The sequence below is a fragment of the Drosophila serrata genome, unplaced genomic scaffold, assembly GCF_035046125.1.
Source record: "Drosophila serrata isolate PLE 108 unplaced genomic scaffold, ASM3504612v1 contig_302, whole genome shotgun sequence".
NCBI lineage: Eukaryota > Metazoa > Arthropoda > Insecta > Diptera > Drosophilidae > Drosophila > Drosophila serrata.
In genome coordinates this window covers 227,900-255,638 of record NW_028257200.1, presented here as the reverse complement: position 1 = coordinate 255,638, position 27,739 = coordinate 227,900, and the positions used below count along the sequence as shown (strand labels likewise).

At 36.4% G+C, this 27,739-nt stretch overlaps 4 protein-coding genes across 6 annotated transcripts; 1 reads left to right on the top strand and 3 right to left on the bottom strand.

Annotated features, from left to right (window-relative positions):
• Positions 1 to 229: 229 nt before the first annotated feature.
• Positions 230 to 12,431, bottom strand: chm (lysine acetyltransferase chameau). Its single transcript, XM_020950728.2, has 8 exons — positions 11,452 to 12,431; positions 10,752 to 11,395; positions 10,531 to 10,688; positions 10,088 to 10,460; positions 5,870 to 5,975; positions 1,068 to 1,225; positions 911 to 1,006; positions 230 to 850 (listed from the first exon to the last, which is right to left on the bottom strand). The coding sequence occupies exons 1-8, from the start codon at positions 12,254 to 12,256 to the stop codon at positions 734 to 736; spliced, it is 2,457 nt and encodes an 818-aa protein (XP_020806387.1). The 5' UTR covers positions 12,257 to 12,431; the 3' UTR covers positions 230 to 733.
• Positions 12,432 to 12,579: 148 nt separating this feature from the next.
• LOC110182682 (SOSS complex subunit B homolog) lies at positions 12,580 to 13,909 on the top strand. Its single transcript, XM_020950774.2, has one exon. It carries the CDS (start codon positions 12,668 to 12,670, stop codon positions 13,241 to 13,243), a length of 576 nt encoding a protein of 191 aa, XP_020806433.2. The 5' UTR covers positions 12,580 to 12,667; the 3' UTR covers positions 13,244 to 13,909.
• Positions 13,910 to 15,062: 1,153 nt separating this feature from the next.
• Positions 15,063 to 20,035, bottom strand: LOC110182666 (uncharacterized). Its single transcript, XM_020950745.2, has 4 exons — positions 19,810 to 20,035; positions 19,427 to 19,751; positions 18,389 to 18,575; positions 15,063 to 15,540 (listed from the first exon to the last, which is right to left on the bottom strand). Exons 1-4 carry the CDS (start codon positions 19,872 to 19,874, stop codon positions 15,287 to 15,289), a joined length of 831 nt encoding a protein of 276 aa, XP_020806404.1. The 5' UTR covers positions 19,875 to 20,035; the 3' UTR covers positions 15,063 to 15,286.
• Positions 20,036 to 20,744: 709 nt separating this feature from the next.
• LOC110180302 (uncharacterized) lies at positions 20,745 to 24,959 on the bottom strand. Of its 3 annotated transcripts, none has more exons than XM_020947956.2 (4): positions 24,770 to 24,959; positions 21,957 to 22,089; positions 21,154 to 21,775; positions 20,745 to 21,044 (listed from the first exon to the last, which is right to left on the bottom strand). In XM_020947956.2, coding segments are annotated over exons 1-4 (891 nt in total). In that variant the 5' UTR covers positions 24,771 to 24,959; the 3' UTR covers positions 20,745 to 20,909. The 3 variants fall into 3 exon arrangements, with proteins under 3 accessions (XP_020803615.2, XP_020803617.1, XP_020803616.1); XM_020947958.2 differs by lacking the exon at positions 24,770 to 24,959 and adding an exon at positions 22,325 to 22,481; XM_020947957.2 differs by lacking the exon at positions 24,770 to 24,959 and having other exon boundaries at positions 21,957 to 22,287.
• Between the last annotated feature and the right edge of the window lie 2,780 nt (positions 24,960 to 27,739).

Below are 27,739 nucleotides of genomic sequence, written 5' to 3'. Positions count from 1 at the left end.
CTCTCTCTCTTCGGGGCTAAGCGACAATGTCAATGCGCTCGTCTCTCTGTCTGCGTCTCCACTCCTTTGTGTTCGTGTGTGCACTTTTTGCACTGCTGCCGCACAAACACTCACACATAGAACTCCTCTACTCACCTCTCTTCTCCTTTTGGTATTTGGTTTCTCCATGATTCATCTCCCAGATTAGAGCATCTTCATCATAATCAGAATCATAACCTCAAGACAGGGCTTTTTGATCGTAAACCGAGTATATTTTTCTTATATTTTATACAATTTTTTTTTTTTAATTTAACTATTGCCCTAGGTTACTAATATTACAATTTAAACTACTAACAAGCACAGAGACAGACACATACAAGTACTTTAAATCTTACACTCTACAAACACATATTAAAAAAATTTGAATAAAGCTTCTAATAAATGAATTGTACCTCCAAAACGTAGTGAAACTAGGTCTATCAGTGTATAATGCTTTAAAATAAATAGTTGCATAAGTTATTGTACAATCTGGCATATATCCAATGATTTTGGTCCGTTTTAAGGCATTCTTTACCGTTGGCGCTGATCTCCGCAATCAGCACATAAAAATACAGAAATATACCAAGTTTCACTAGGATTAAAGGAAGAAGACTACAAAAAAATAAAATCTCTAAAATCAGGAATTCGGGGCCAAGGATTCGTCATCGTCGTCGGCGTCCGCAAAGCATGCTCTAGCATGCTTCCAACCACGTTGTTATGGAGATGCACTCGGCTGAACGGGAATAAAGGGTTGCCATCTCAGGCAGGAGTCATCGATCTTGGGAAAGGTTCCTCTCCTCTTCACTCTCTCTTCATACTCATCGAGAACATCCTGGAAACGTATATGGATTTGTTGAAGAGTCCTTTTTAAAAACATTATCTCATGACTCACCTGCTTTTTAAGAACTATGTGTTTGCCCTTCCAGTACTTCATCATGCCCAGAGCTTGCAGCGTGCTTACAATATCATACGAATAGATGGCCATTTCCTAGAATTAAATTAAATTATTAAATTGTTTTGACTTAGAAACTCCTGATGTTTAAGCTCACCTGCGACACATCCTTGATGCAAAGCGTATTGCCCGACCTATTGCACAAATAATCCAAGAGGACATCCTTCCAGTACGAACGATACGATATCAGCCCGAGATCGGATAATGGTTTCTCTGGCGAACCGATTTTTCCCTCCACGCGGGTCAGCAAGTAGCCTGCAAAGTAGGAAGGCGGAAAAAGGATACAAGTTAAAAATTAGACCCCAAGAAGTATGCTACGGATGGAGGTGAGTTCGGAGTTCCTCGAGTTCCGGCGTATTATTTATGGTGACCAACTTTGGGCCCGCCCTCTGCTTCGCTTGTGTTAATGTGTGTGAGTTTGTGTGACTGCGAAGCTTTAAGTGTGTGCGTGTTGTGTCTAGACAGGATTCCACAAAGTATTCAAGGGGATCGGGGCGTCCACATTTAAACAACGTTCTGGCGTACATTCAACCCAACGCCAGTGTCACCCCAGAAGGACCCACCCCAAAAAAAACTGATATTCTGGATTCTAGAGCCGTCTGGCAGCAACAATTCCCGTCTCTAGATAACAACAACAGCAACCCAGAGAGCAGGCGGGTAAAGAGAGCTGAGGAGCCAAAACAACAACAACGACAATATTGCAAGCTAAGTAAATTGACGAGGACGAGAGAGTACGAGGACACAAACGAAATCCACTGAGGCAGGCTCGGAAAAAACCGTTAGACGCAAAAGAAGAAGCAGCAGCGGAGAAGTCGCCCAAGACAGAGGGACTAAAACCAGAGGTTGAACATGGCCGTAGGCACGGATTCTTAAAGGATGCTACAAATCTGAAAAAACCTATAATTTAAGATAGCCTTATTATTTTATATGGGATTTAAAAAAGTTAATTTTAAATTCTTTGATTTAATTAAAATGCAATGATTAATCTTAATTAAAAGTAAGCAATCCCATAGTTCCGGCCATGGAAGCAGCTGTGGAGAAACTAGACAGGGAGAGGAGAGCCGGCAAAGAGCAGGACACACTCAATGGCAGACACAGCTGAGGAGGCTTTGTCAGAGAGCGGGAGTGGAGAAGAGAGGCGAGAATTAGCAAAATGGCAAGGGGGTCAGGGGGAAGAATACTGCTGACTGGCTGGACGAGTGCAGGGTTGAACGCACACAAGCACACAGGAGACGACGGCAAAAGCTTCCACAGGCAAAACGCAGCGCCTTCCTTTTGCAAGGCTAAGCACAGTGGGCCAAGAGTAATAAATGTTAAATAAAATGATTAAATAATTAGAAATATCAATATATACATTTTGAATCTCCAAGCACCTAATTGATTTTTCTGAACTATATTAATTATGTGATCTATTTTAATACTGACGTTAAGTAAGAACCTACATGAAAAATATATCTTAATATTGAAAACAACTGCTAATTATAAAACAATTAGAATAAGTTTTCAAGCTAGACACCTTTTGATTTGCCCCACTATGCACTGTTTAATGCATTCCAAAGAGTAGATGCCCCCGCCCGTGATTCTGCTGCGACTTCTGGCCGCAAGAGGGCGTTTTCGGGTGGCACTTTGATTTCTTTGTGCCGCACTTCGCCGCGTCTCGTTGCCTTTGCCTCTGCACTCTATCCCTTTTCGCCGCGATAAATCCACGAGCGGCGAGACGCCACAAGAGCGGGTGCGTCATGGCAGCGGGTGCGAGCCAAAAAAGGGGGGAGTGTGAGTGGAAACGTCGAGACGACTTTATCGATCCATTTTGATTCGCACATTCGCCGCTGACGCAGCAACATTGTTGTTGCATAGCCGCAGGCGCTGCGAACGAACAGTAATGAGTTAAAGAATGAAAATCTACGACAAGTGCGGGAAAGAGAACGAGGATTGCAACTTTAACTCAAATTAGCAAGGCTCTAATTATTATTTCTATGTGTGTTTTTTTTTTTCATTTTGTACTTTTGCGACTACAAGAGTGGCGGAAAGCACTGAGTAATGAGTAGCGAGAGAGCCTGAGCGACAAATAGAGAAGAGAGTAACCGTAACTCGCTCTTTTGTACTCGCCAAAGAGGACGACGCCCTTTCATTGTGACCTGTCCTGACCTTTGTTGTCTGCCGCCAACAGTTGTTGTTTTTGTTGTTCTTCAGCTGTTGTTGTGTCTGGTGAATTTTACCTACAGTCTAACTTCTATAAATTGAACTTTTTAATGTTGTATTTAAAGGGGAAATTGTAGTCTATCCATTAAAGGACTTTTATTATTTTCGAAATTCATGTTCATGAAATTTTTGTTTTATTAGCCGTGTATAAAAAATCCTAAATAAATAAATAAATAGTTATTATATTCCCGAATTTTATGGCAAAGCTTTGATATTGTGAAGTATAAACAAAATAAAAATAAATGTAGTACTAAATTTATCAAGGTTAAATTAATTTAATTTGATTTAATTTTTATTTTAGTTGTAAAAAATATTTAGATTTAAAAAGTTTCATACAAACATATAACAATTATTAATTTTCAGTTCTCGTTGTAGAATAACTACTGTATACCTTTTTGTGGGTATTTCTTCCGAATGCGGGAGAGTCCCAAAAGATAAAAGCAGAAACTTTAAGCGGCACGTTTTGAATATTTTTGGCAACGTTTGGGTACATTTTGTTTGTTTGTGGGTTTTTTAGAAAGTTGCATTAATTAATGTAGTAGGGTGGCCTGGCCACCCTTGTTTGCCCCTTTTAAATTTTCGCCCCTCATTTGCATTTTGCGTGCTGCATTTATTACACCTGGACGTAAATGCACTATGGCCATCCTGCTCTCTCTAATGACAAAGGGTGGTGTGAGGTTAGGTTTGGTTGATTTTCGGGGGGAGTGGTGGGTAGAGTTAACCCCCCTGTCGCCTGTCTGCAAAGTGTTCCTTCCACCTGCCATGTGCAAAATAACCAATTCCAGTTAATGATGACGAAAATGATTTGCACGCTGGTTCGTTCTCTCACACAGAGAAAAAGATCATTTACAAAATTAACGATTACAATTGTAAAGTATTTTTAAGTCTATAGTTTGTACAAGCTGTAATTTGCTATTTACCCTAAAATTCTTTTTTTACTATAGCTATAAATTTGAAGGGGTTAAACAAACATTCTTTACCCATCGAAATAACCTTGATTTTTGAATGAAACAAATAATTGATTCAATTAACCAATTATTTTCTGTGCACCCCGTTCGCTCTCTCTCACTTTTGGCGACCCTCTCTCTTTGTCTCACTTTGACCATCACTCTTTTTGCCGGCCGGCACTTGGTTCTGTGCCTCACTGTCTGTATGTGTGTGTGTGTGTGTGTGTGTGTGAGACTGTGTAAGGTCAATGTCGTTTCGCTCGCTCTTTCGTTCGCTCGTTCGTTCAGCACCTCCCAAGCGCCCCCCTTTGCCGTTGCATGTATTGACTTTACATAGAAACCGCCGCCGTCGCCGCTGTTGGCGTCGACGCCATTCAAGCGGCCGAATGTATGACTCAAGACTCAAGTGCCGCTCTCTTTGTCTCTCTGCCCCTATTGCTCACCCACTCCCGCCCTCTCTCTCTCTCTTTGTCTGCAGGGTAATTCCTTCTTTTTTTCATAATTTTTTTCTTAGCCATTTTTTTTGGGGGAAACTTGCTTATGTGAGAGTGACTGTTTTTTTTTTTTTTTATTGTCTTGTCTCGTGTGGGCCTGGATTAATTTTAAACAATTTTCATTGCAGCAGCTAAAAATTACTTATGCACCTGCATCGATGTGTGTGTGTGTGTGTCTACGTTTAATTGATGCAGAAATTGCATGTTCTGCACCTGAAAAAGAAGACGAAGAAGAAGCAGAAGGGGGAGCAGGGAACAACTGCAATTGGAAAGCTGAGCCAAAAGTCTCTTTCATGTTTGGGTTTTCTCATGCAATGATGATTATATTCCACACACACACCTGGACACACACACACACACATGCACTTGTCTGAGTCAGGAGACGAAGATGGGAATTAAGAAGACGGGAAAAGTAAGAATCAATAAAAGCCAGAAAATCTTTAGTGGCTAATTATTTAAAAGGAGCCAATATACTATTACTAACAGGCCTCATTTAGGTGCAATTTCATTGGAATTTCAGATTCTCCATCCAATATAATATAATTTAGGGTTCTGTCTGTCGTTCCAGTTAAAGAATTGGATAAAAAGAGTTCGCAGAATTCTTTACTGAAGGTTTTTATGGTAGCGAAAATTAAGACAATTAGTTAAAATATGTATTAATGGTCAGAAAGGAAACCTCAGATGTACTTGCAGATTTTACAATAAGCTTTTTAGATTTATAAAATATTTATGGGTTCCTTGGACAACTCAAAAATAGTACAGAAAAGCAGAAATAAGAGGGAAAAGTCACCAGCCTTCCAAAAAAAAAGTGCTCCTAAAATTCCTAAACGCCTAAAGATATTAAAAAATAGAAGAGAAAACTCAATATATCTATGAATTTTGTTATTCAAATAGTTTTTGTTTAAAACAGTTCAAGTATTTCGAAATATAAAAATCATTTTTTGGAATCTGGAGACACCATTGGCATCATCAAATCAATTCCAGGTAAATGTTTCTGATTTAATGCGAAAAATAAATATCTCTCATTAAATTGCTTTAATGACATAATATGAATTAATAAATTATATGATATTTTTATAGATATATGCATATATGTATATCTAATTAAATTACTTTTAGAATATAAAAAGTCTGGAGCTGTCCCTGGGAAAGGTCTAAGAAGATGATATTATAAAACAACCATAATTGCTTGCTTTATTTGAATTATAAGTCGCTCCTTAAATATTAATTATATAAATTTATGAATTTTAACTTACTGAAATCGATGAGTAATCTTCCATAGCCTTTTCTCTGATATGGCGGTAATGTTAAAATACAAGAAACATTATAGAACGAATTCTTCTCTTGCAAAAAGGGAATATGCTGCAAAAAGACAAGAGAACAATATTTAAAGTTATTAAATTGACTGTGACTTTTATATTTTAATTATTTACACTAGATATAATATATTTTATTCAATTTTTTGAGTACCACTAATCCTGTCAAAAGTAACTAAAGGTTAAGGCCTCACATTTTACTGAAATTAAATTAATAAAAATAAAATAAAATTCTTCAGAACAATGGCAGACGGCAAAGTTGGGGTAAAAATGTGGCTGGGGTACGTGGAAAATTCGTAGAGCTGTGGGGGGGGGGATCAGTCAGACAGACATTTTCCACCAGACAAAGGAAGTGGGGAAAACTGGTGGCTTTTCGGAAGTGGAAGTGGAGAAGAGATGATGGCAACATTCATCTGTCGCTTTTGGCTTTTTTCGGCAGTTCAATGACCAGCTAAATGAAATGAATCGATAGAGACAGGGAGCAGCACCATCAACCGGAGACCAGAGACAGTGCGACAGAGATGGCTGCACAGGACGAGCGACAGGGATGGCCACAATGGCGGAGAGGACTGTGCGTAAATATATAAACATACGCATATAGCCCGGAGTTGGAAGCTGGAGCTGGTACACAGGATGGGGGGATCGGGATATATATGCACATCGCAGACGAACTGACTCGTACATGGATATAACCATCCCAAGTCCCTGTCCGCATCTCATGGTCATTGTCAAAAGAAAGAAGAAAAAAAGGATAATTCAAGGAATCTAACTGAAACAAAGTATTACTAAATTAATTGAGAAACTTGGAAATGTACAAAAATCAAAGGTTTTCCTTTTGTAAAAAAAAGGTAAAGGCAAAACAACTTGTTTAAAAATGTATTTCCCAGAGAACTACTTCTTTAAAATCGAAAAATAGACAACTATACGTTCAATTTAACACAATTTAGTTTGAAATAATCTTCAATAAGGATATAAAAAGAAAAATAAAGGAAATCTTCATCAAGGATGAAGCAAAATCAAGCGAATTAAAGCCCAAAAATAGTCTTCATAATAAATTAATAAAGGATATGCCTTGGTAAATATTGCATTGCATACTTTTTGGTTCCTTTTTATATTAATTGTGAGTTAATTTCGATTTTATAACAATAAATTCTTGTTTTCTAGATAATTAGTACATTTTCTTATTTTTATAACACAAAATTTCAAAACATTAATAAAAAGAAACATAACAATAAAATAAATAACAACTTAAGATAGAATATCTGAGAAAAAGGTTGATTTGGAATTTTAAGAAGTCTGCCTCCTGTTCTTTATCCTGTTTTACAAATTTAAAATCTATTTAAAAATTTGGAAATACATTTATGTACACTGCGGGTTTTCTTCATTTGTATCCTTTGTAGTAAGCCTGCATTTTTTTTGTTGTTCTTTTCCTTTGTCTGCCTTGATGTCTGGAAACGCAGCCACCAGCCAGCCAGCCACATAGCAGAGGAGTCCCTGTGTTCCCCAATCTGATCCCCCATGCCCTGCCCGATCCCGCTCTCTCTCTCTCTCTCTCTCTCTCTCTCTCTCTGTTTACCCCACCCCACCATATGGGTTTTCTTGTCCCGGGCAATCGCTCGTTGTGGAGCAGGCGCAGTTGCAACAAGTCCCGGACCGGGCCCAGAGGTGCACGACCTCAATCGTGTCCGTCCACAGCATCCGAGCACATCGGCACAGAGTGCCCTGGCCCTGGCTTGCCAATCTGGACACCCTTCTCTAGACCTCGATGTCTGGCTGCTGTCTGGTCCCCAGTTCTGGAGTTGGAGTTTTGGAGGTTAACTGCGGGACAAAGGATTGCCGAAAATTATCACTGCCACACAAGAGTGGCGGCTGGGGCGGGGGGCATTACTGGAGTTTATGCGGAGTTTTTCGAAAGCTATAACTTGGTGAATTTTGGAAAAGGATTTAGGATTTTGAGGGATATTAAAAAATTTATAAATTTTGAAGTAAAAGTATTTATAGAGGAATACTGCAGAGATTGCAGACTATTTGAAATTTCTGTTGAAAAGTATGCTACGAAAGCTTGTTAAGGATTTCCGGTCCTTGAATATTTTATTGCATACAATTAGGCATTTCTCGTGGCTTATTTTAAAATTGCTGGTAAAAAGTATGCTAAGAAATGTTGAAAAGGACTTTAGTCCTTGAATATTTGCATACTTTTAGACATCCTTTTTGAATTTAAGAGTATGCTGTTAAAAAGTATGCTAAGAAATATTGTAAAGGACTGTGGTCCTTTAATATTTTATAGTATATTTTTAGACACCTTTTAAGAGATTTTCTTTTAAATATATATAGATTTCTAGCAAAGAAACTGGTAATCTTAAGTATATTTAATACATCACGGTACTTTAAATTTACAAGTACATAAAATCATGAATGTCCTAGCATGAACGTAGTAAATATATATATGAATATATATGTAAAACCCTGTACTATGTGTAGTATGTGTAGAAACTACCAAATTCTGACTGACTGACTGGGGATGCTGCTCGTAGATTGTGCTGCTGCAGTCGCAGTTTTTTGTTTTTTTTTTTGGAGGGAGATGCCACAAAAGGAGACGCCAAAAGCTGTGTGTAGCAGGAAGAGGAACAACAGAGCAAGAGTCCAGGAGATGGAGGAGCTGCTCCTGCTCCTGCTGCTGCTGCAGCCTCCGAATCAGAATCAGCCAACGACATGCGCAATTTGTAACACAAACCCAGTCTCTGCCAGCGCCCAGCAAACTTTCTGCATTCTGCAGTAAAACTGCAAAACGGTTGGAAGGGAAGAGAGTTTAAGGGGGAATCCCGAAACCCGTGAATGTGTATTCCGGGACACCCGTATATTCCCTTGTATTCCGGGGGAGGTCAAGAAACCGTGGCTGCTGCTGCTTTTTAAAGCCAGGGGAAATGCGATTCTCTCTCCCGGAGAGAGAGAGTTCTCTATTTCTCTCTGTCTCGTTTGCTTATTTACCCAAAAATCATTGACAAAAAAAAAAGAAGAAAACAAAAAAAGAAAATGGAAAAAGAGGAAAAATCATCTGGTTTTTTGGTGGGCATGGTCAAGGCAGGTCGGGGCGGCGACTGTCTGGATCTGAATACCAGCATATAGTAGCTTCTGGTTAGACCGTACATATATATATATATGCCGTACATGGGTTGTGGCTGCGACTCCTGTTTCTGGCTTCTACGCTATATTCCTTATTTCCAGACATAAAGGAATCATAAAACTGTAAAATGTTATTATTCAATTTTATGTCGGGAAATAACCATCAACATTTAATTTTTTCCCGAATTTTCTCAGTCTGATGGGGACGTAACTAGTCAAAATTATAAGCAATTAGGGATTGAAAAGTTTTAGCAAACTGAAAGGAAGTTTGTTTTATTAATTTAGGAAAGTTCTAGGGAATTTTAAAAGAAAGATTAAAAAACGCACAAAGGACTACTATAACTTAAAAGTGAAACTGCTAGTAGAAAACCCGTGGGGTTTTCAATTCTTAAAAACAAGACTGTCAAAATGTATGCTACTAATATTAATAGTTGAGTCCTGAACCTTAATTTAGTCCTCGAACATTTTGTAGCATATTTTTGTGCATCTTCTCAACAGATTTTTTAATTATTGCGATTTGTAAGGCTTCCGTGAAGTCTTGAAATTAAACATAAATATAAATTAAAGGCCTAATGTTTAATGAAGACACTTTAAAGTTACAGTTTTACAGATTGTAAACCTTGTAATATAACTGTGGAATACTTTAAATTAATCAATTATTAGTTCAAACCATTTCTAATACCAACTTAAAAATTTAAATAATAAAGTGTTCTTAAGCAGATCATTGTTAATCAAATAATAAAACTTTCATTCAGTAAAGAAACGATCATTGTTAACAATATTTAAATAATAATTAGATATTTAATATAAGTTTCAAAGCAATAAATACAAAATTAAAATGATAGAAACCAAACTACAAATCAGTATGTTCTAATGTTAAAGTGAAATTTATATTTTTATTATTCACATATGAGAGAGTATATAACACAAAAAGCAATACACCAAATTAAATATCTGAAAATATCACTTTTAACCAATTTGAAAATATAATACAATTTAAATAATATTAGATATATATAGATTCCCCTCACTTACCTTGCTAAAGTAACCAACAATATGACATCCATCCACATCGGCCAATGTCATAATGTAAAACAGAAATGGCTCCACGTCGTAGTAGAGTGTCTTGTGGTCCAAAAAGAACTTGGCCAGAAGGCATAGATGCTGGCAGTATTGCTTATACCGCTTCCCATCCACCTGCCACACCTGCAGTTTACCCTTCCGGTAGATCTCATCCCCCGGCGGATGACGCCAGACGCACTTCTCCGCATGCCTTTTGATGCCCGTCTCCGATTTCTGGTAGCGCAGGCAAAACTCACAGATATACATCTTTGGCAGGCGGGCGGCATCATCCGGATAGGGGGATTGATACCACACCTTCATCTTGTACTTGCCCATGCTGATGTATCTGGAAGTAGGGTTTGAGGAGCCATGTAATTAATATTCAGAGCTTGTGTATTTTCGAGAGTTCCACTTACTTGATACCCTTGCCCACCGGCAAATCCTTTAACTCGTCTTCTATCCTTTCAGAGGCCTGGGCCTGAGCCTCCCTAAACAATTGCAGGTCGTAGTCGGGCACCAGACCGGACAGATTCGGTTCTCGGTCCTCATCTGTGCAGTCTTTTTCAAGCTTTACCTAAGGAAAATAATTAATTCGGAAGTTAGTTGGGTTTTCCTAGATTTAAGTAGGATTTTCTACCTTCGAGTCCAGAAAATTATTATTGGCCGGCCTAAAGTTGGCCCTGGATTCACGAATCTTGGCCAGAAATTCGCGCTGCTCAGGCGTCAGTGTCTTGAGATGATTGGGCTGCTGATTCCCCGGCGCCGTCACTATGTTTACGGGCATTTTCAGCCTTTGCTCATTCCTTAGCTTTCTCTCATTAGCTCGCTCCTTGCACTCTGAGGCGGACATATTGTGATAGATGGGACAGGCTTCGGGCAGGAAATGCCTATCTAAATTGCCACTCAGGTGTCCTGATGAGTCACAACCCTCGATGGGGCACTTCTTTTCCGTCTGTGTGATGGGTGAAACGGGTCGGGACTTGATGGAGCTAAGCACTCCACTGCTAATCCCTATAGACTCCTTCTTCACCTTGCTTTTGCTGGCAGCGGAATTCAAATTCGAGGGTGTTGCCACAGGCTTTTTGGCGGGACTCTTCGAGATTGGCACCTTGTCATCGTCCAGGTCGCCATCGGACTCGGAATCAGTTTCCTGTTTTGGCTGTTGCTTGGATCTCCGCATGCTGAGAGATCTTGTGAGTTTCCTCATTGGATTGGCCTTATCTTTACGCTCCTCCTCGCTGTCGGAGTTTTGTATTTTAGCAGCTCCACCTGCTCTTTTACCTATTAATAATTATAATGTTTTAAATCTGCTTTATCTGTGAGAATAAAATATTTACCCTTGGCTGCTCCTCCCTTTGCTGGCTGCGAGCTGTAGGAATTACTGGAATCGGTGCCCTCCGAATCACTCACCGAACTGGAATCATCTCCAGAGTTGGACCCACTCTCGGATCCCGAGCTTCCGTCACTGCTAATTGCTGGTCCATTACCTCCTCCACCATTTTTCTTGGCCGGCGGCAGTTTCCCCCGAATCTGTTTTGGCCTCACCGTGCTGGCCATCTTCACGGGAATCTTGCGGCCATTCTTTACAATTTTCATGGAGTCATCCGTGCTGTTCGAGGAGGAGGAAAGCGACGGTCTCTTACCCTCGCCGTTTTCGCGGGAACGGTTGTTGGCATTTCCGGTTCCCGATCGCTGTGGCGGATTACTCGGTTTGCTTACTGGATTGCTGGTTTTGTTAACAGCCGCTGGCGGTTTCCTGCGGACCGTAGATGCTGCAGCTGTTGCCGTCACCGTGGAGCTACCCAGCGTACGTGCGTTCTTTTTGGCCGGCGGTGCCTCCTCATCGTCGTCATCATCGCTGGATAATCTATTGCTGGGGGGATTCGGAACTTTTCGGCTGGTACTCGGTTTGGGTTTATCTTCCGCTGCCGGAGGAGGGGCTTTTCTTCGCGGCGCACTTCCGGAATTCGCTTGTTGTTGCTGCGCCTGTGTCTGAGATTTCGAGGATGATGGCTTGGTTTCCTCCGGCGTCGCACTGCTGGAATCTGTGTCCGAGCTGCTGCCCGTGTCGGAGCAACTGGTGGAGCCGCTGCTGGTGGAGCTGCCCGATTCGGAGCTGCTGCTGCCGGACTCCAAGGCCATTTTTTGAGCGGAACAAAAACCTATAAATTTTCGTACACAAAATTCCTTGTTTTTTTATTGTTTTGATTAGAGTGACCAAACGTGTTTGGTATATATCGATTGTTCTTGTGTTTACCAACACTGATGGAAAGGTATTAGGAATATATAGCAGATATCATATACGACTAAATAAATACATTACTGCAAAAATAACAATATAAGGAAGCCGATAAATTTAATTTATTTTAAGAACTTTGAATTGAAACGCAAGAACATATTTTTAAACCGACTAATGTGTTGTAGTAGTTTTTGGTATATTATTCTGCGCCTCGCTTGGAATATTTCAACAGTCGTGCTACGGTCTCACTGTTAATCAGATTTTCTTTCATTTTCAAAAAACATCAACATAAAATCTTTTTAATTACATTTATAATGTACAACGTGGACTGCATTGCCATTAAGGACATCAAGCCAGGTCTGAAGAACATCAATGTCATCTTCATTGTGCTGGAGGTGGGCGTGGCCACGGTGACGAAGGAAAATCGCGAGGTGCGAAACTTCAAAGTCGGCGACCATACGGCCTGCATAAATGTCTCGATTTGGGACGAGCCGGGAAAGCTCATACAACCCGGCGACATTATAAGACTAACGAAAGGCTACGCCTCCATTTGGAGGCACTGCCTGACTTTGTATTCCGGCAAGAACGGAGAGGTCTTCAAGATCGGAGAATTCTGCATGATCTTCAATGAGGGCCTTAACATGAGCGAGCCAAAGAGACCGGAACAGCAGGCGGTGGCCAATACAGGCGGACCAGTTGCAGTTGGACTGCCAGCAGGTGGTGGAGCACCTGTAGCTGCTGCCGCATCTGGAGTACCCACTCCCCAGAGTCCAGCAACAACTGCACCAGTGTCTGCACCTCCCAATACGCCACAGGCGGCAGGAAAGCAGGGCACACGCGGCGGAAGAGGAGGCGGAGGACGTGGCGGCCTCAAGGGCGACCGGCGATAAACATTGAGGGGATTATCATAGGTTTAAAGGGAATCTAGGCGTGGGAATATTAATAACTTGGTTCAAATATTAAAGGCTAAGTTTACGTGTTTTTATTTTTGAATTTATTTATGTTTAAAACCTTTTTAAAAATTATTTTCTGTGCGAAAAGCTGGAGGATTTCCAGAATTGTTGAGTCCCGAGGGTTTCAAGCTGTCAATATTTCATCTTTATAATTTTTATTAAAATATAGCAGAACATGAAATAGATAATACAATGTTCGCAGTTTATTCGTTGTATTACGACCCTTATAAATTGTGAATTATAAAATTACTTATAAAATGTATTATGTAAGTAATATTCCAAACTCAACATTTATGTATGGTTTCGTAAATTTGTAAAATATTTAAGATAATTTTTAGATAACAGGTTCCAAGCATTCTGCAGGGATTTTCTTAAGTTCAACAAAATTCTATATTTTTCTAAGAATAAAACTATGTACATAAATAATTAAAGAGCCCCATAAATTGTATATTTAATTTAAAGCAAGAAAGGAAATTAAATTCGTTACGCCGAAGTTTGTATACCCTTGAAGATTGAAATTCGATCACTAGGAATTAATACAATATAAATTTTACATACTTATGTTAAAAAACAATAAAGTACTGCCAGCATTTATTTCATATACCTATACATTTTATATTTACAGTTTTGCATTTTCCTCTATTTATAACGATCGTTTGTATGACAGCTATATGATATAGTAGTCTGATTTTTATAAAATTTTACACAAACTTATAGATTATTATATAAAGGCTATATATCAAATTTCATGAAAATCTATTGAAAACTGGAAAAGTTCTAATTTTTTTCTTGAAATTTTTCGATCGTTCCTATGGCATCTATATATATAAATATATGTATATATATAGTCCACCGATTCGCCCTGTTCCGACTTATATAATGGTAAAAAAATATAGAAGAATAACTCCATAGTTTCCTTCAAATAGCTTGCTCTTAAATTTGTTCCAAAACAAATCTCGCACATGTGGGCTTATGATATGATTCTCAACTTGTTCTAACATCCCTGGAACGAAGTGGCTTCTGCCGGCCAAGCCTCAGAAATGTGTTGTTTACAAAAGTTGCAAGTCATTGTTTATTAGTGTTCAAATTTAGTAACTGATCATACATTCATACTTACTGGTCAAATATACTTTGTGATCATAGTTAATTACTGCTCTCAGATACTTACTGTTCGCAGTTGCTTAATGTTCATTAATACCTACTGATCAGAGTTACTTACTGATCAGAGTTACTTACTGCTCATAGTTACTTAATGTTTATTGATACCTACTGATTATAGGTAATTACTGAACATAGTTCCTTATTGGTCGAGATTCTTCCTGATCATAGTTAATTACTGCTCATAGATACTTACTGTTCAGAGTTGCTTAATGTTCATTGATACTTACTGATCAGAGTTACTTACTGCTCATAGTTACTTAATGTTTATTCATACTTACTGATTATAGCTAATTACTGATCATAGTTCCTTCTTGGTCATAGATTCTTCCTGATCATAGTTAATTACTGGTTATAGATTCTTCCTGATCATTGTTAAGTACGGATTATAGTAACTTACTGTTCAGAGTTACTAACTGCTTATAGTTAATTACAGGTTATAGATACTTACTGATCCCAGTTACTTACTCCTCAAGAATATAAACACTTTATATGGTTGGAGATAACTCCTTCACTGCATTGCATACTTCTGATTGAAATTTTAATATTCTGAAAGGGTATAATAATGTTTAAAAATAATGAACCTAATACGAAGTCATTTAAAATGTTGTATTTATGTTTTATTTGGCATAATCAAAGACACAAATAAGAATTCCAAAGATAATTGTCGAGCATTTTACGGATGCGACATTTACAAAGCGATTTAATTGTTGTATTTTTTATTATTGTGTGTATGTGTGCGTGTGTGAGTGGGTTTTTGTTGTGAGTGTGCGTGTGCTTGGAATTTAGCTTAAGCTTAATATCCTCTGACGATCCTTAGGCTTAGGCCTTCTTCTTCTTCTCGTAGTAGGCCTGCACGGCTTTCAGGAGCCATCCAACCTCCTCGACGGTCTTGATCTGATAGTTGGCATAGGTCTTCAGCGTGGGCAGCTCAGAGACACGGAAGGTCTTGCCAATGCCATGCAGCACCTTGATGGCATCCTCATCTGTGGTATCATCGCCCACATAGATGATCTTCAGGTTCTTGGCCCAATCGGCTTCGAACTGCTTCTCCAGGATCATCTTGGCGCCCTCACCTGGAATGGGGAAGGAGGAGAAATATTATTATTAATTTTTTACATAAGTCAAAGGTGGAAAAAATCATAAAATGCGGTTCAGAAGTATTATACAAAAAATAAATAATATTTTTCCGATGTTTTTTTTAAATTATACACTTATTAGATAGTAAACATTTCGTATATAATATAACAAAATATAATATGGATTGTTTAAACGTAAGTACGATATTTTTCGATATTTAACACATCTATTTATCAAGGTTTTCGATATGTTCGATAAAATATTAAGAGCGATATTTGTGTAGTATAATAATTCGGAATCTTTAAGTCTATATTAATTTCTATCCACTATGCTTTGATATTCATTCTTTAAATATAAGTTTATATAATTTCAGACACCTTTCTAATTATTCTTAAATATGTATTGAATATATAGTGGCTTCTGTAGCATATTTGTATATATATATTTTTTAATCGAACTCTATGGTATACCATATGCTGATCATTATCTAAATTTATGGTTAATTTTCTTCATCAGGCGGAAATAAATTTATGGTTAATTTTCTTCATCAGGCGGCAATAAATGCAATAAATGCCAGATTTAGCTAAAAGGTTACCAATTCTAGAATCCATTATCATAAATAAGTAAAAAAATTATCATAAAAAAATGATAAAATGGAAATATATATACAATTAGACTAATACTCAACAAGTGTTTACAAATACATTTTGGAGCTAATTGATTATTTTGTGTACCTTAATATTCAATGTTTTTCAGAACAAATAATTTTAATTAAAGGTTTAAGGCTTAATGATTGTTCATTTTTGTGTAATTTAAGATGGAAATCTGAGACTTTAAGCATCTATAATATATTATTCAACTTTGAAATTTATGTACAAACATTATTTATTTTTGAAACAATGCAACCTGCCGTAAAACATTGCTCCAATTATTGTGGAAGCCATGTGGATTTTATAAAAACAACTATGCACTGCTGGAACTCATCCAAAATCGCTCAATAAACAACCGAAAAGAAGCCAGGCAGGCAAACAATATTTTCAAATGTCTAGAATTCCGCTCGGCACACATATTAGATCATATAAACCGCTCCGCTTGCAACCGGACCGAATTTTTCCTAGCCAAGCTGCCTCCCTCAGTCTTTTCCTCCTTCACCGGATCTCCCCAGAATTATTTTTAGGTGTCTACGTGGGCGGATCTTCTCTAGTTTTTTTTTTTTTTTTGGTTCGGTCAAGTAAATGAACTGAATGTTTGCCTAGAAATGAATTTCAAATCATTTAGGCTCCTCGGTACGCAGTAAAAGTCAGTACATAGAACATACATCTACCTCAACTCTTGATTATTTCTTTAATTATGTTTGGTTTTGTGTTCAGCGATTAACGCCACATTTTCATTTAATTGGTGACGCAGTCTATGAGTAGCAGACATCAGGGGTCTACTATCCTCTTAACCCCTTAAAGCCCCCAGAAGATCGCACTGCACTTTTCACTCTTCTTTTTCAGACGGCACCAAGAATTCTTCAATTTAATTTTGCATGCGCCAAGAGTCGAGAGTTTAATATTTTCGAAAAAAAACCCGAAATCACAAAAAATATTTTGAATTTCTTTTTTGCAATAATTTTGTTCTGGCTGCTACAAATTTATTGCCTTTGGAGGCGTACACAATCATAATTAATTTTTCTGATTTTCACACAAGAATATATATATCTGTATCTTTATCTGTGTATCTTTTTCTTGTATGTTGTCGCCACAATTTTGAGTTGAATGGTTGAGCATTTCTAGAGGACAGAGGCGACAAGTGGCTGCCATAAATCTCAGCTGGAGGGAATACAAAAATTTCTTATAGAGAGGTTTCTATACGGGAATGCTCAAATATTTATGATATATTTTTTTTGGGGATTTTAATGAGGGTCTTAAATAAAAAGTTCTATAAAAATACTCCGATATTTCACAGGATGTCATAAGTCTTTAAATGTTTTAAATGAATTTTTAAGCTTTAAAATACTCCCAAACTTAAAAAAAATGTTCTCTTACAAATTCTTTCTAAATGTTATAAATACAACCCCATATATCTTTGAAGCCATGCATCGTTAGTTGAAAACGTCATCAAATTAAATTCGTTTCGCTTCAGTTTGGCTTTCATTTATCTTTGTGAAAATTATAGATTCTAAAATTACCAAAATAAAAAAAGAAATAAAAACCCTTCAAAAACATTTTCTCCTGCAAAATATTTTGACAAGATTTCTGCGATTTTTGGTGAAACGAAAGCGAAAACTGGTGTCGTTTTGAGAAATTACAAAGATTTGTTAATTTATCATAAGGAAAATCGGGCAAGTGACTGACTATATATTCAAATATATATAAGCGACGACAAAAATATATAGTTTTAGGCGCGCTTTTGACATCAGTTTTTGGCCTGCGGGTTGTTTTGTCTACCGAAACATTTTTTAAATATACATCTCTTACATATATCTTTAGAGATTTTAATTTTGTCAGATTTTTGTGAATGCTGCAAGAGTGTGTGTGTGAAATTTTTCCCAGAATATATAAGAATATATGTTTTTTTTTTAAGGAAAAACGCCCACGTTTGAATTCCCATCGGCGGTATGTATATAGAGAAAATAAAAAGAAATTTGGCAATAATTAAATCATCGAACCGTCGAGTCGAAAATCGAATTGTTTCGAACAGGTGCCGAAGTGCTGAAAATTTGAAATCTCAAAAGGAATGGGATGCCTTTGGGGGGACAAAGCGACAGCTCGCCAAACGGATGGCAACAGTTGGCAAATTGTTTAACGATGATGGCTATATTAATAGTCTATTTGGGTTTTGTTATAGTGTTTTACTAACCTTTGTCCCAGTTGACACGGGGCTTGCCCTCCAGAGCATAGGGGGTCTCGATCAGCTGGAAGCCATGAGCCTGGATCAGAGCCTTGGCCTCTCCAATGAGCTTGGTCTTCAGTTTGTCGGTGACACCCTTGTAGTGATAGGTCACAGAGATTTTCTTGTCCTCAACCCAGGCACCAGAGCACACGACCTAGAAGAGAATTAATTAATACATTAAATGGAATTATTATTTCATTGGAAGAAAGTTTGTTATAGTTAAAATAAATAAGTTAGAAATATATAATAGATTTTATTCACTTAGAAGTCTCTCTAGATATTATTCAAAAATTAATTTATGGGTAATACGTCTCATATAAATTCTTTTTAATATAGTATTTTTTGATCTACAGAAACTACAAACATTCTAATTTAGATAAATTCCAAGGAAGGAAAATATGTATAATAAAGAAAATCACTTCATATAAACCATTTAGATATACTTGTTTCAGAAAACCAAGGTTTTTAGTTATTATTCTCCTAATTTTGTTAATATCATCTCTAAAAAGCTACCCTACTATTGGTATTTTAGGCTTTAAATATAAGAAATATTATTTTATTGTTCAAATAAAATATTTGTGTATAAATAACTCTACTAAAACATTATTATTATTTGCTTATTGAAAACCCCTAAACCTTTTTTTAATATACCAAGCTTTCTTTTTTCCTCAATTTTTGTGAGACTGTTCAGTTTAAAATTGTGATTTTTATAATATAATATATATAAAATATAATATAATTAATACTTTACACTTTCAAATATTTTTTAAACTAAGCGTTCATTCATTAAGTCATTTATTTTGTAAATCATTCAGCACCCTGTTATTTAAATAAACCTTTTCTCTCTAACTTGAAGGCCTTAGTCGCTCTGTCTCACGTCATTGCAAATTAGGAATTGTATTCTTTACTTCCACACAAATTAATAAATAAATTATCCCTTTTCTCACCTATTTTATACCAAATAAAAACTCAAATAAAACCCATTTATAAAATCACTTCTCTCACCTTCTCCTTGAGCTCGGCCACCAGTTTGTTGTGCTTCTCGAGCAGCTCCTCGGGCATCTCGATCTTGAACTTCTTGCCGGAAGGATACTCCACCTCCAGGCCATGGTTGCCGGCATAGGTGACATTGGGGAACTTCAGGTGGTTCTTGATCTCACTCAGTTCGCGGCCAGAGAAGACAACCATGAAGATCTTATCATTGGCAGCCAGTTTCTTGATGTTGATCTCCGTATCCTTGGGCATCACGGACAACTCCTCGGTGAGGGGAGCCAGGGTGCCATCGTAATCCAGGAGCAGGGCAACCTTATCCGTTTCCGGGTTGATGAAGCTGCAATCGCAGAGGGTTTAGATCCTTGAGCACTATCCTGGAATCCTGCGAAACTCACCCCTCGAGGGCCTTGACATAGTCCTCCTCCTTCTTCAGCAGCGGGGCCTTCTTCTGCTCAGCCATTTTGCTCTATATATATATATGTATCTGACGGATTTAAATTGTATCTACCGGATATTGCGCGCCGTGCTGGACGTTCCTCGACCGATTTAATACTAATGACCAACGATCCTCAGCAGCCACACATCGCCTGTGATCTATAAGTATCCACGATCCGATTTTCCTCTCATTTCGATTCATTCTCTTTAGTTTTCCTCTCTGTTGTTGGTGGCAACTCTGGCCACCGTACGTTGGCCAAGTAATTCCCACAATATTTATGAGGCATATGCGCATAAAAAAACACATTCTATAATGGATCTTTGGTTGTATTTAGAGGGATGTATATATATGGGGACTATATACTCAAGATTTTTGGTTTTCTTGGGGGTTGGGGGAGCATATAGTCTAGAGTATATATATATATATATGGTGACGATGTCTTTGATGCACCTTTGTTTGAGGTCGTTTTTGTTTTGGAAGTGCCTCTGCCTTCCCTCTCAACATGACACACTTTGTGGCTATCAAATTAGTTTATTTTTCTTTAGTTTATACTAAGTTTTAATTAGTTGTATTTCCTGCTTAATTATCTTCAATATTTGTGGATTAAAGGAATGGAAAATCTTTTTATTGAATAAATGTTCTTTGCATAAAAACATTTCCTTTTAAATTATGTATTTGTTTCCTTTTGATCTTCAAACGAAGAGCGATTGCTCTGGATGTGTCTGCGAAAAGATTAATGAACAGTTTTGTATCGGACACTCTTGGAATCAACAACAATATTTATTTACCGGATTATTCAAATTGTGTTAACCAAATTAATCTTGACCTGGTTCTCTAAATATAAGAATTTTAACTGAATATAATATAATTTATAACGGTAGATAGTAAGAGATATTTTGTAAATAATATCTAATCATTTATTGTTTGTTATTTTATATTTTAATTGTAACTATCTACACACATACAATTGCTTTAGTATCTCTTAATTAAATATAGCACTTCGATCAATATTTTTTTAGTTAAAATAAAGTTTAAATCAGGCATACAAAATTCTTAAAATTAGGATACATAAACTCCAGCTATCCATTTTAGTAGATCAGTCATCACAGCCTGTTTGGGCAAACGGAAATCGGCAAAAGTCTGGATCTGAGCATCTGAAGCAATTCTAAAAGAGCGACCCAAGCCTCTGAGAACCTGTAAAAATATAAAAGAATGTATAAAAATATATATAAAAAAATATATAAAAAATCTATAAAAAAATCTGTATAGAAATACATTAAAGATTAATATAATTCCAACTCACCCTCATGGCATCTTCATCGGTGGTATCATCTCCAGCAAATACCACACTCACTTCCTGTGCCCAATTCTCACCGAATTTTTGTTTCAGGATATACAGAGCTGCCTCTCCTTTGTTCCAGTTTACTGGAGGTTTAGCTTCTATAGCTTCATGAGCCTGATTTGGCCTAAAGCCATACTTTTTACAAATCTCTGCCGCCAATACCTTCTGCTCATCCTTGAGTTCTACAGGAGTATCTCTGTAGTGATAGGTGAGAGAGACTCGCTTATCCTCAACCCAAGCTCCATTTTTCTCCACCTTTTCTTTGAGTTCCTTAACCATATTGGTGTAATTCTTCTGGATCTCTGTGGGTAGTTCGTAGTCGTGTCTGGAGCCATCGGGATACTCAATTTCCAGACCATGATTGCCTGCATATGTAATGCCTTCGATGTTCACCTGTTTCTGGACATCTTTTAGGCCACGTCCGGAGATAACAGCTAAGAAGACTTCGGGATGCTTGGCTATTTTCCGGAGAATGGCTTCCAGTTCCACAGGCATTTTGGTCTTGGAAGGATTATCAGCAATAGGAGCCAGAGTTCCATCGTAATCCAGGAGCACAGCTACCTTGTTGCTGGTGTTGAGATAACTGAAAAGGGTAAGGGAATATTATATTTTAAAGCTCAAAAAGGTATATTAAAATTTTCAAATGATAATCTGTTAAGTAAGCTAATACTCCGAGCTATATAGAAGCTTTTCGCTTATCAGTAATTTGCTTATTACATGACACACTGACAAGGTCAGACTTCCGTTTAATAATTGAGACTTACCCGGGAAGATTCTGCTGGAATTCCTCCAGGTTATTAATAACAGGTGCCACTTGTTTTTCCGGCATTTTCTCTAACTCTGAGTTACTTCTTATACCGCTCAGCAGGCAAAACCAAATAAATACTATAGTTTTCACTGGAAATTGAATGAGTAAGAAGAGGATTAGTTCCGCGTTCGAAGTTCTCTTATCAGTGTGTGTTGTTGATGTCTCAGTGCCTCGATTCAAACTGTGCGATTTCTCCCAACTGAGACTCGCTTTAAAGGCGCTCAGAGAGATAATGATAGTTTGCAGATAAGAAATCTAACTCTCACAATCTCTCCCGGTAATTATCACTTGCTCATGACAATCTCTGAAGATCAATTAATTCACCTTTAAACGTTGGATGAGAGTGCTCTCTAGGAGTGACTATCTCGAAACCTATCCCTGATGAATCTGACTTGTTGCTCCTCCAGTGGCTGCAGTTTTATAATGTTCCGTTCGTGGGTGATTTCCTCAAACATTGTCGCCTCCAGGTTTTTTTTTGTTTGACGAACAAAGGCAATGCCATCCAGATGCTCTGATTCAGTGCATCATGCGTTGCCTTCGTGGACGGTGCGTGCATTGCCTCCACCTCCCCTGCCACCGCCATCGATCGTTAAGTTCAAATTCGAGGGTCATAAAACAAAAAAACCGAAATCCATAAATTCCACCCACAAGGCAGAGACATTATTACCCCCGTCTCTCCCTTGTTAATTAGCAATGAGAATGCAAATCCGGTTACGTCCTTGCTCTCGTCCTCGCGAAATCCCTTTGACGTGACGATAAGCGTGTCCCAGTGGGTGGTTTTCCACCCCCTTAACCCCTGTTCGACCCCAGTGCGCTGTCAACGCGATTTCGGGGGCACAAATATTTGCTACATGCAGCGGAATTGATTAGGCGACGGCGCAGAGAGTGACTAAAAATAGTCACAGCATGAGCGCGACACGCGAAAGCCACGAAAACGGAGGGGGGGTTAAAGAGGAGAAATTAGTGGGGGGGGGGGGGAGTTTCAGACGATATGGGATTAAGTTAGGGTATTTTATTATAGGGGTTAATATAAATGGGGAATAAGAATAATGCTTAAATTATGTTGTATATTATCTAGGCTATAAATAGTTCTTAATTAAATTTCTTTGAAATAAAGGGAAATAATGTATTCGAAGAAGATTATTAAAATTAATTAAATTTGCTAGAATTTAATAATAATAATATTATTTATTTTACATACCTAAAAGTAAATGAATAAAAATATGCCACACAATGTTTTAAAAGATTTATAAATCGAATACTAACTTTAGTGTCATTCAAATAAAAAATAATTCGCATGCTTTATATGTAATTTAAAATAATAATTTATATGTATAGTTATAATTTAAAATATATACAATCATTATTATAACAGTATACAACAATTATTACTATAATAGTTGTTGAATTAATTAATTATTTATCATAAGCAAACAAATACAATAAATATTTAATTGTATATATTATATTAGATTTTGTTTATTGACTTTTAAAGACTTTGGGCTATTTTTCTTATTCAAAATTTCGAACATATAAACATTTTAATATAGATTATTGCTTCGATAATTAAATATCCCAATGGGGGTTTTATGATTTTGTTGGTCAGTCAAGTCAAGTAAATACTTATCCAACTCCTTATCAACATTTCATTACAAAATATTCCATTGGCAAAGACTTTTCCAGCAAGAGAAAATTTCCAGTAATAGATATTTTATTTCGAGAACTATATATGATAACTTTGATGTTGATATTAAAAAAAAACAAAATCAGGGCAAACTCTCTAACATATCGTCAATTGGCCAAGATAATTCCTAGGTTAGTGCCACTTGTAGAAGTTGACTGCCAAAATGAATCACGTTGTCTGGGAACCGGAGAGCATGCTCCAAAAACATGCTTCAGACAAACACAGACGATGAGCAGACCCAAAGTAAATCCAAACTTGATCAGGGTAAACTGTTTACACACGATATAAATACAGTAAACCTAACTTAACTGAAACATTAAGCAATAATAAATATTTATAAAAACAGATAAGTTTCTAGACCATTAAATACTGACCAGCAAGTTATAGTATATGTTTGGGTTGATTTCTATTGTTTCTTTGTCAAATAATTTAAAAAATAATATTTAAATGAAATTATTTAGTAAATTCGTGATAAAATCACTTTTAAAATATTTAGTAAAAATATATTTTACTTACTTAAATAAATCATTCTTAATACCTTGAACTCCATTATAATATATTACTTATTTTGCTTATTAAACATAGTATTTCGGATACAAATTATTATTTTTATGTATTATTAATATTTTATATAAATAAAAGTATCTCAACGAGTTTTTTATTTTCATAATTGTCTAAATTACTACCCCAGTTACTTCCTGAATAGTTTTCAAATTGTTAACTATACATATAATGACCTATACCTATTCTATTTAAAGAAGTCATTCTGTTCTTTTATCAAATACCCATCGAGAAACGCTTAAAAAATGAGTAAAAAAAGAGAGCAGACAGCATGTCCATATCTAAAAGTAAACAAATATGTCAGAGTTGGAGTTCCCTTAATCGAATCTTTCGATGGGCACGAGAACAGCTGTCGCCGGACTATATCAGAGCTGTTAATTTCGATCTAATTAATAGATCGATAATACACAGCTAATTTTCACAATGATAAACAGGTGTCTGGGTTACCCTTTTCCGCTCAGTGTACTATCTATGAGCAACAACATCAGAATCTCTGTTTGAATGTTTCCAATTATCTCACTCACTTTTTCTTCCAACGAATTGCACTGATTGGCCTGTCACAGATCTTAATTCACTTAATTTGTCAACTGAAAAACTGTCAATTAATCCAAATAAAACGCTTTTGCATTTAATTTTTTTTGGGTAAATATTTTTGCAATTGATCGAACGAAATTTGTTTTTCTTCTAATTTTTGTTTTGCTAAGCCAGAAAAGCTTTTTCCCGAAGCTCTCAGATCAAGCTCGCTGACTCAGGTAATAATGAGGGTCATAATGAGGAGGCGGGGTAAGATTTATTGGCGGTCATAAATAGAATTTTCAAAACACTTGGCGAAAGAGACGGTCAAAGGAAATGGCTAAGAGTAGCACACACAGTGTGTTGGGGTATCTCGGAAAATGCTAATTGAAAATAATGAGTGATTAGGGAAAGTGCGATAAATGGCAAAAGGTATAATATTATGGAAATGTAGTAGACAGTGCTGCGATCTTTATATTTTAGAGGTTTTAAAATTATGGAGAAAACTTTACTGAATAAATATATTAATTATTTATTTAAATATTATTTCTTAATATGCCTTTTTTAGTCTGAGGATATAGTTAAATGATTTTTAAAATATATAAATTAAACCGCGATTATTGAAAGTCAGAAAGATCTCCGTTTGCAAAAAGAAAGCTTTATATGTAGTATTAATAACCTTTGTTGTGGCTGAATTCCAACTTGGGAATTTTAGCGACTTTTGGGAAGATCAGAAAATTAAATATAAATACAAATTAAATTACTAATTATACTAATTCACTATTATTTATAGTATAATATAAGATATATAATATAAAATTATATAAAATATATAATAAAAATAAAGATTTATGAATTTTTTACAATATTAAAATATATTAATTTATTTTAAATTAGTATAAGTTCACATTTACTGTTTCCACGAAATATTTCATATAATCACAAATACTGTGTCTTTGAAATATTTTAAGTAGTGAATTTCTCTCAATATAATTTGCTTCTATTTTTTAGAATGGAATTATATATTAACCAATTTCGAAATGATTTATTTATTGAACTACGAAAGAAATATAATTTTAATAAAGCATAAATAAATAATACAATAATACTTTATTTCTAATGCAATAATTTACATACAATATCCGGTTGTTTTTCGGATAATATTTTCTCTAAAAACCATATGGTGACAAATTAAGAATATTTTGTTTTTTTTTTTGTTACTTAAGCTCTAATTAACATAAACAAGCTGCTTTGCTCAAAAACATATTCCTCCCTCGCTTTCTTAGCTCATTTTTTTTGCCTACGTAAGTTGAGGAAAATTTTACAGAGAAAAACAAACAGGTGGAAGGGGCTGTTGATGTTTTTTAACACCTTTCGGTCGTTTATCCCGTAAACAACAAGAATGCAAAGTGACGGGTTCGGAAGGGAGTTGGGGGTGAGAGGAGACGGGGTCAAAAGGTTTTGCTTGTAGGGGAACCAGGGCTTAAGGTGGACATTAATCAACCGAAAATCGGCAAAAAGGCGCCGGGGGTCAAAGGGCAGTCGAGCGAAAGGCGTTAACGTTAACGTTAATGCTGGCCGAAATTAATGTTCAGCTCAGCTGACAAAATCCAACCTGTTGCCAGTGTCGGTAGCAATTAGTGAACGTGCCACGAGCCGTTTCGATGTCAACAGGTTGCCACATGATGCACACCGGCAGGGGGGGCCGGAGTGGGTGTGTTTTTCCTTTTCCCCTGGAGGGTTTGGGAAATTCAGGGGGTTTTCAGCGCGTGCAAAGTCGTGTAAATATTTCTCACACCATGCGAGTGTGTGTGTGTGCGTGTGGGCGGTGTGTGTTTGGCGTGGCATTAGGGCATGGCTTATTGCCAATTACATGGAAAATGTTTGCATACCCCTCCCTCTTCTCCTAGCATATATTTTTTTGTGTTTTTATTAGGTTCGTGTTTGTGTTTGTTTTGTTTTGTGCGGGTCTCTAATGTTAAGTGAAGGTCAGCTTGGCCGAAAATTCAATTGCACCCCCACAGTGGCAGCATGTTTGTAATGGAGCCTAGGAAAATGGGGAAAATATATATAAAATGCGTTTTATTGTTGGCAACATTGTAGCTGACTTGGATTACAAAATTGTAGGTCAACAATAAGCTTCAATTTTTTTAAAATTAAAAGTACACTTGAGGGTTCTTGGAGAAAGTTAAAAAAGTTTAAAGTAAAGTTTAAATGGGACAGAAAAATATAGAAGATGAACATTAAGGTTACGATTAATAATAATAATTAATTAATTTAAAATGATTATATACATGTTGTATTTTATCTGTAAAATAAAAATTTTAAATCTTTCCATTAGAGTTAAAAAAGTATTGCTGATCTGTACATTTATATTTATGCTTAATATACTAAAGGAACATTCCAAATTTAAACTTTGTGTGTATCTTTAAAAGTATCACAAATCCTAAGGTTTTCTTTAAATTATTTATTAATTTATAGTTGTTCTACTTATTCTCCCTGCTTATACCACATTTGAATATTGATTTTAAAGCTGAGGTTCTAATAAAATCAAAATACATGTGGGAAACTCACTACTTACTTTAAGTTTTTCTTGTTGGCACAACAAACGTTTATAAATAATAAATTAGCATAGGGAGTGGAAACAAGTTAAACACATTATAAATATTTACATAGACAAACTCTCCTGTTGTTACTTTACTTTATTTATGCAACCTAGTATATATGAAAATATTTTTTTTTTAACGACAAAAAAAAAATTTTTTTCAAAACAATTTAAAGACTTTACTAACTTTGGGCTTAATATTTACAGGTTAAAGAAATGCCAAGTACATTTTTGTTTCTAAATATATACTTTTATTATTATACATATTTATTTATCATTTTATTTTATTCCGGTTATTATTATTGATTAATTAAAATAATTATACTAAATTGAAGTTATACTTTAAAGAGGCACAACTAATATTTCAGATTTATCA

What these genes read in the sequence shown, in the direction of transcription:
- chm (XM_020950728.2), bottom strand. Translation starts at nt 12,256, where the DNA reads ATGGCCTTGGAGTCCGGCAGCAGCAGCTCCGAATCGGGCAGCTCCACC. An exon ending in AAAGGGAGGAGCAGCCAAGG is followed by an intron (nt 11,396 to 11,451) that starts GTAAATATTTTA and finishes AATTATTAATAG; the next exon opens with GTAAAAGAGCAGGTGGAGCT. An exon ending in ATAATTTTCTGGACTCGAAG is followed by an intron (nt 10,689 to 10,751) that starts GTAGAAAATCCT and finishes TATTTTCCTTAG; the next exon opens with GTAAAGCTTGAAAAAGACTG.
- LOC110182682 (XM_020950774.2), top strand. Translation starts at nt 12,668, where the DNA reads ATGTACAACGTGGACTGCATTGCCATTAAGGACATCAAGCCAGGTCTG.
- LOC110182666 (XM_020950745.2), bottom strand. Translation starts at nt 19,874, where the DNA reads ATGGCTGAGCAGAAGAAGGCCCCGCTGCTGAAGAAGGAGGAGGACTAT. An exon ending in TATGTCAAGGCCCTCGAGGG is followed by an intron (nt 19,752 to 19,809) that starts GTGAGTTTCGCA and finishes CTGCGATTGCAG; the next exon opens with CTTCATCAACCCGGAAACGG. An exon ending in CCGTGTCAACTGGGACAAAG is followed by an intron (nt 15,541 to 18,388) that starts GTTAGTAAAACA and finishes TCCCCATTCCAG; the next exon opens with GTGAGGGCGCCAAGATGATC.
- LOC110180302 (XM_020947956.2), bottom strand. An exon ending in TTCCAGCAGAATCTTCCCGG is followed by an intron (nt 21,776 to 21,956) that starts GTAAGTCTCAAT and finishes TACCCTTTTCAG; the next exon opens with TTATCTCAACACCAGCAACA. An exon ending in CCGATGAAGATGCCATGAGG is followed by an intron (nt 21,045 to 21,153) that starts GTGAGTTGGAAT and finishes ATATTTTTACAG; the next exon opens with GTTCTCAGAGGCTTGGGTCG.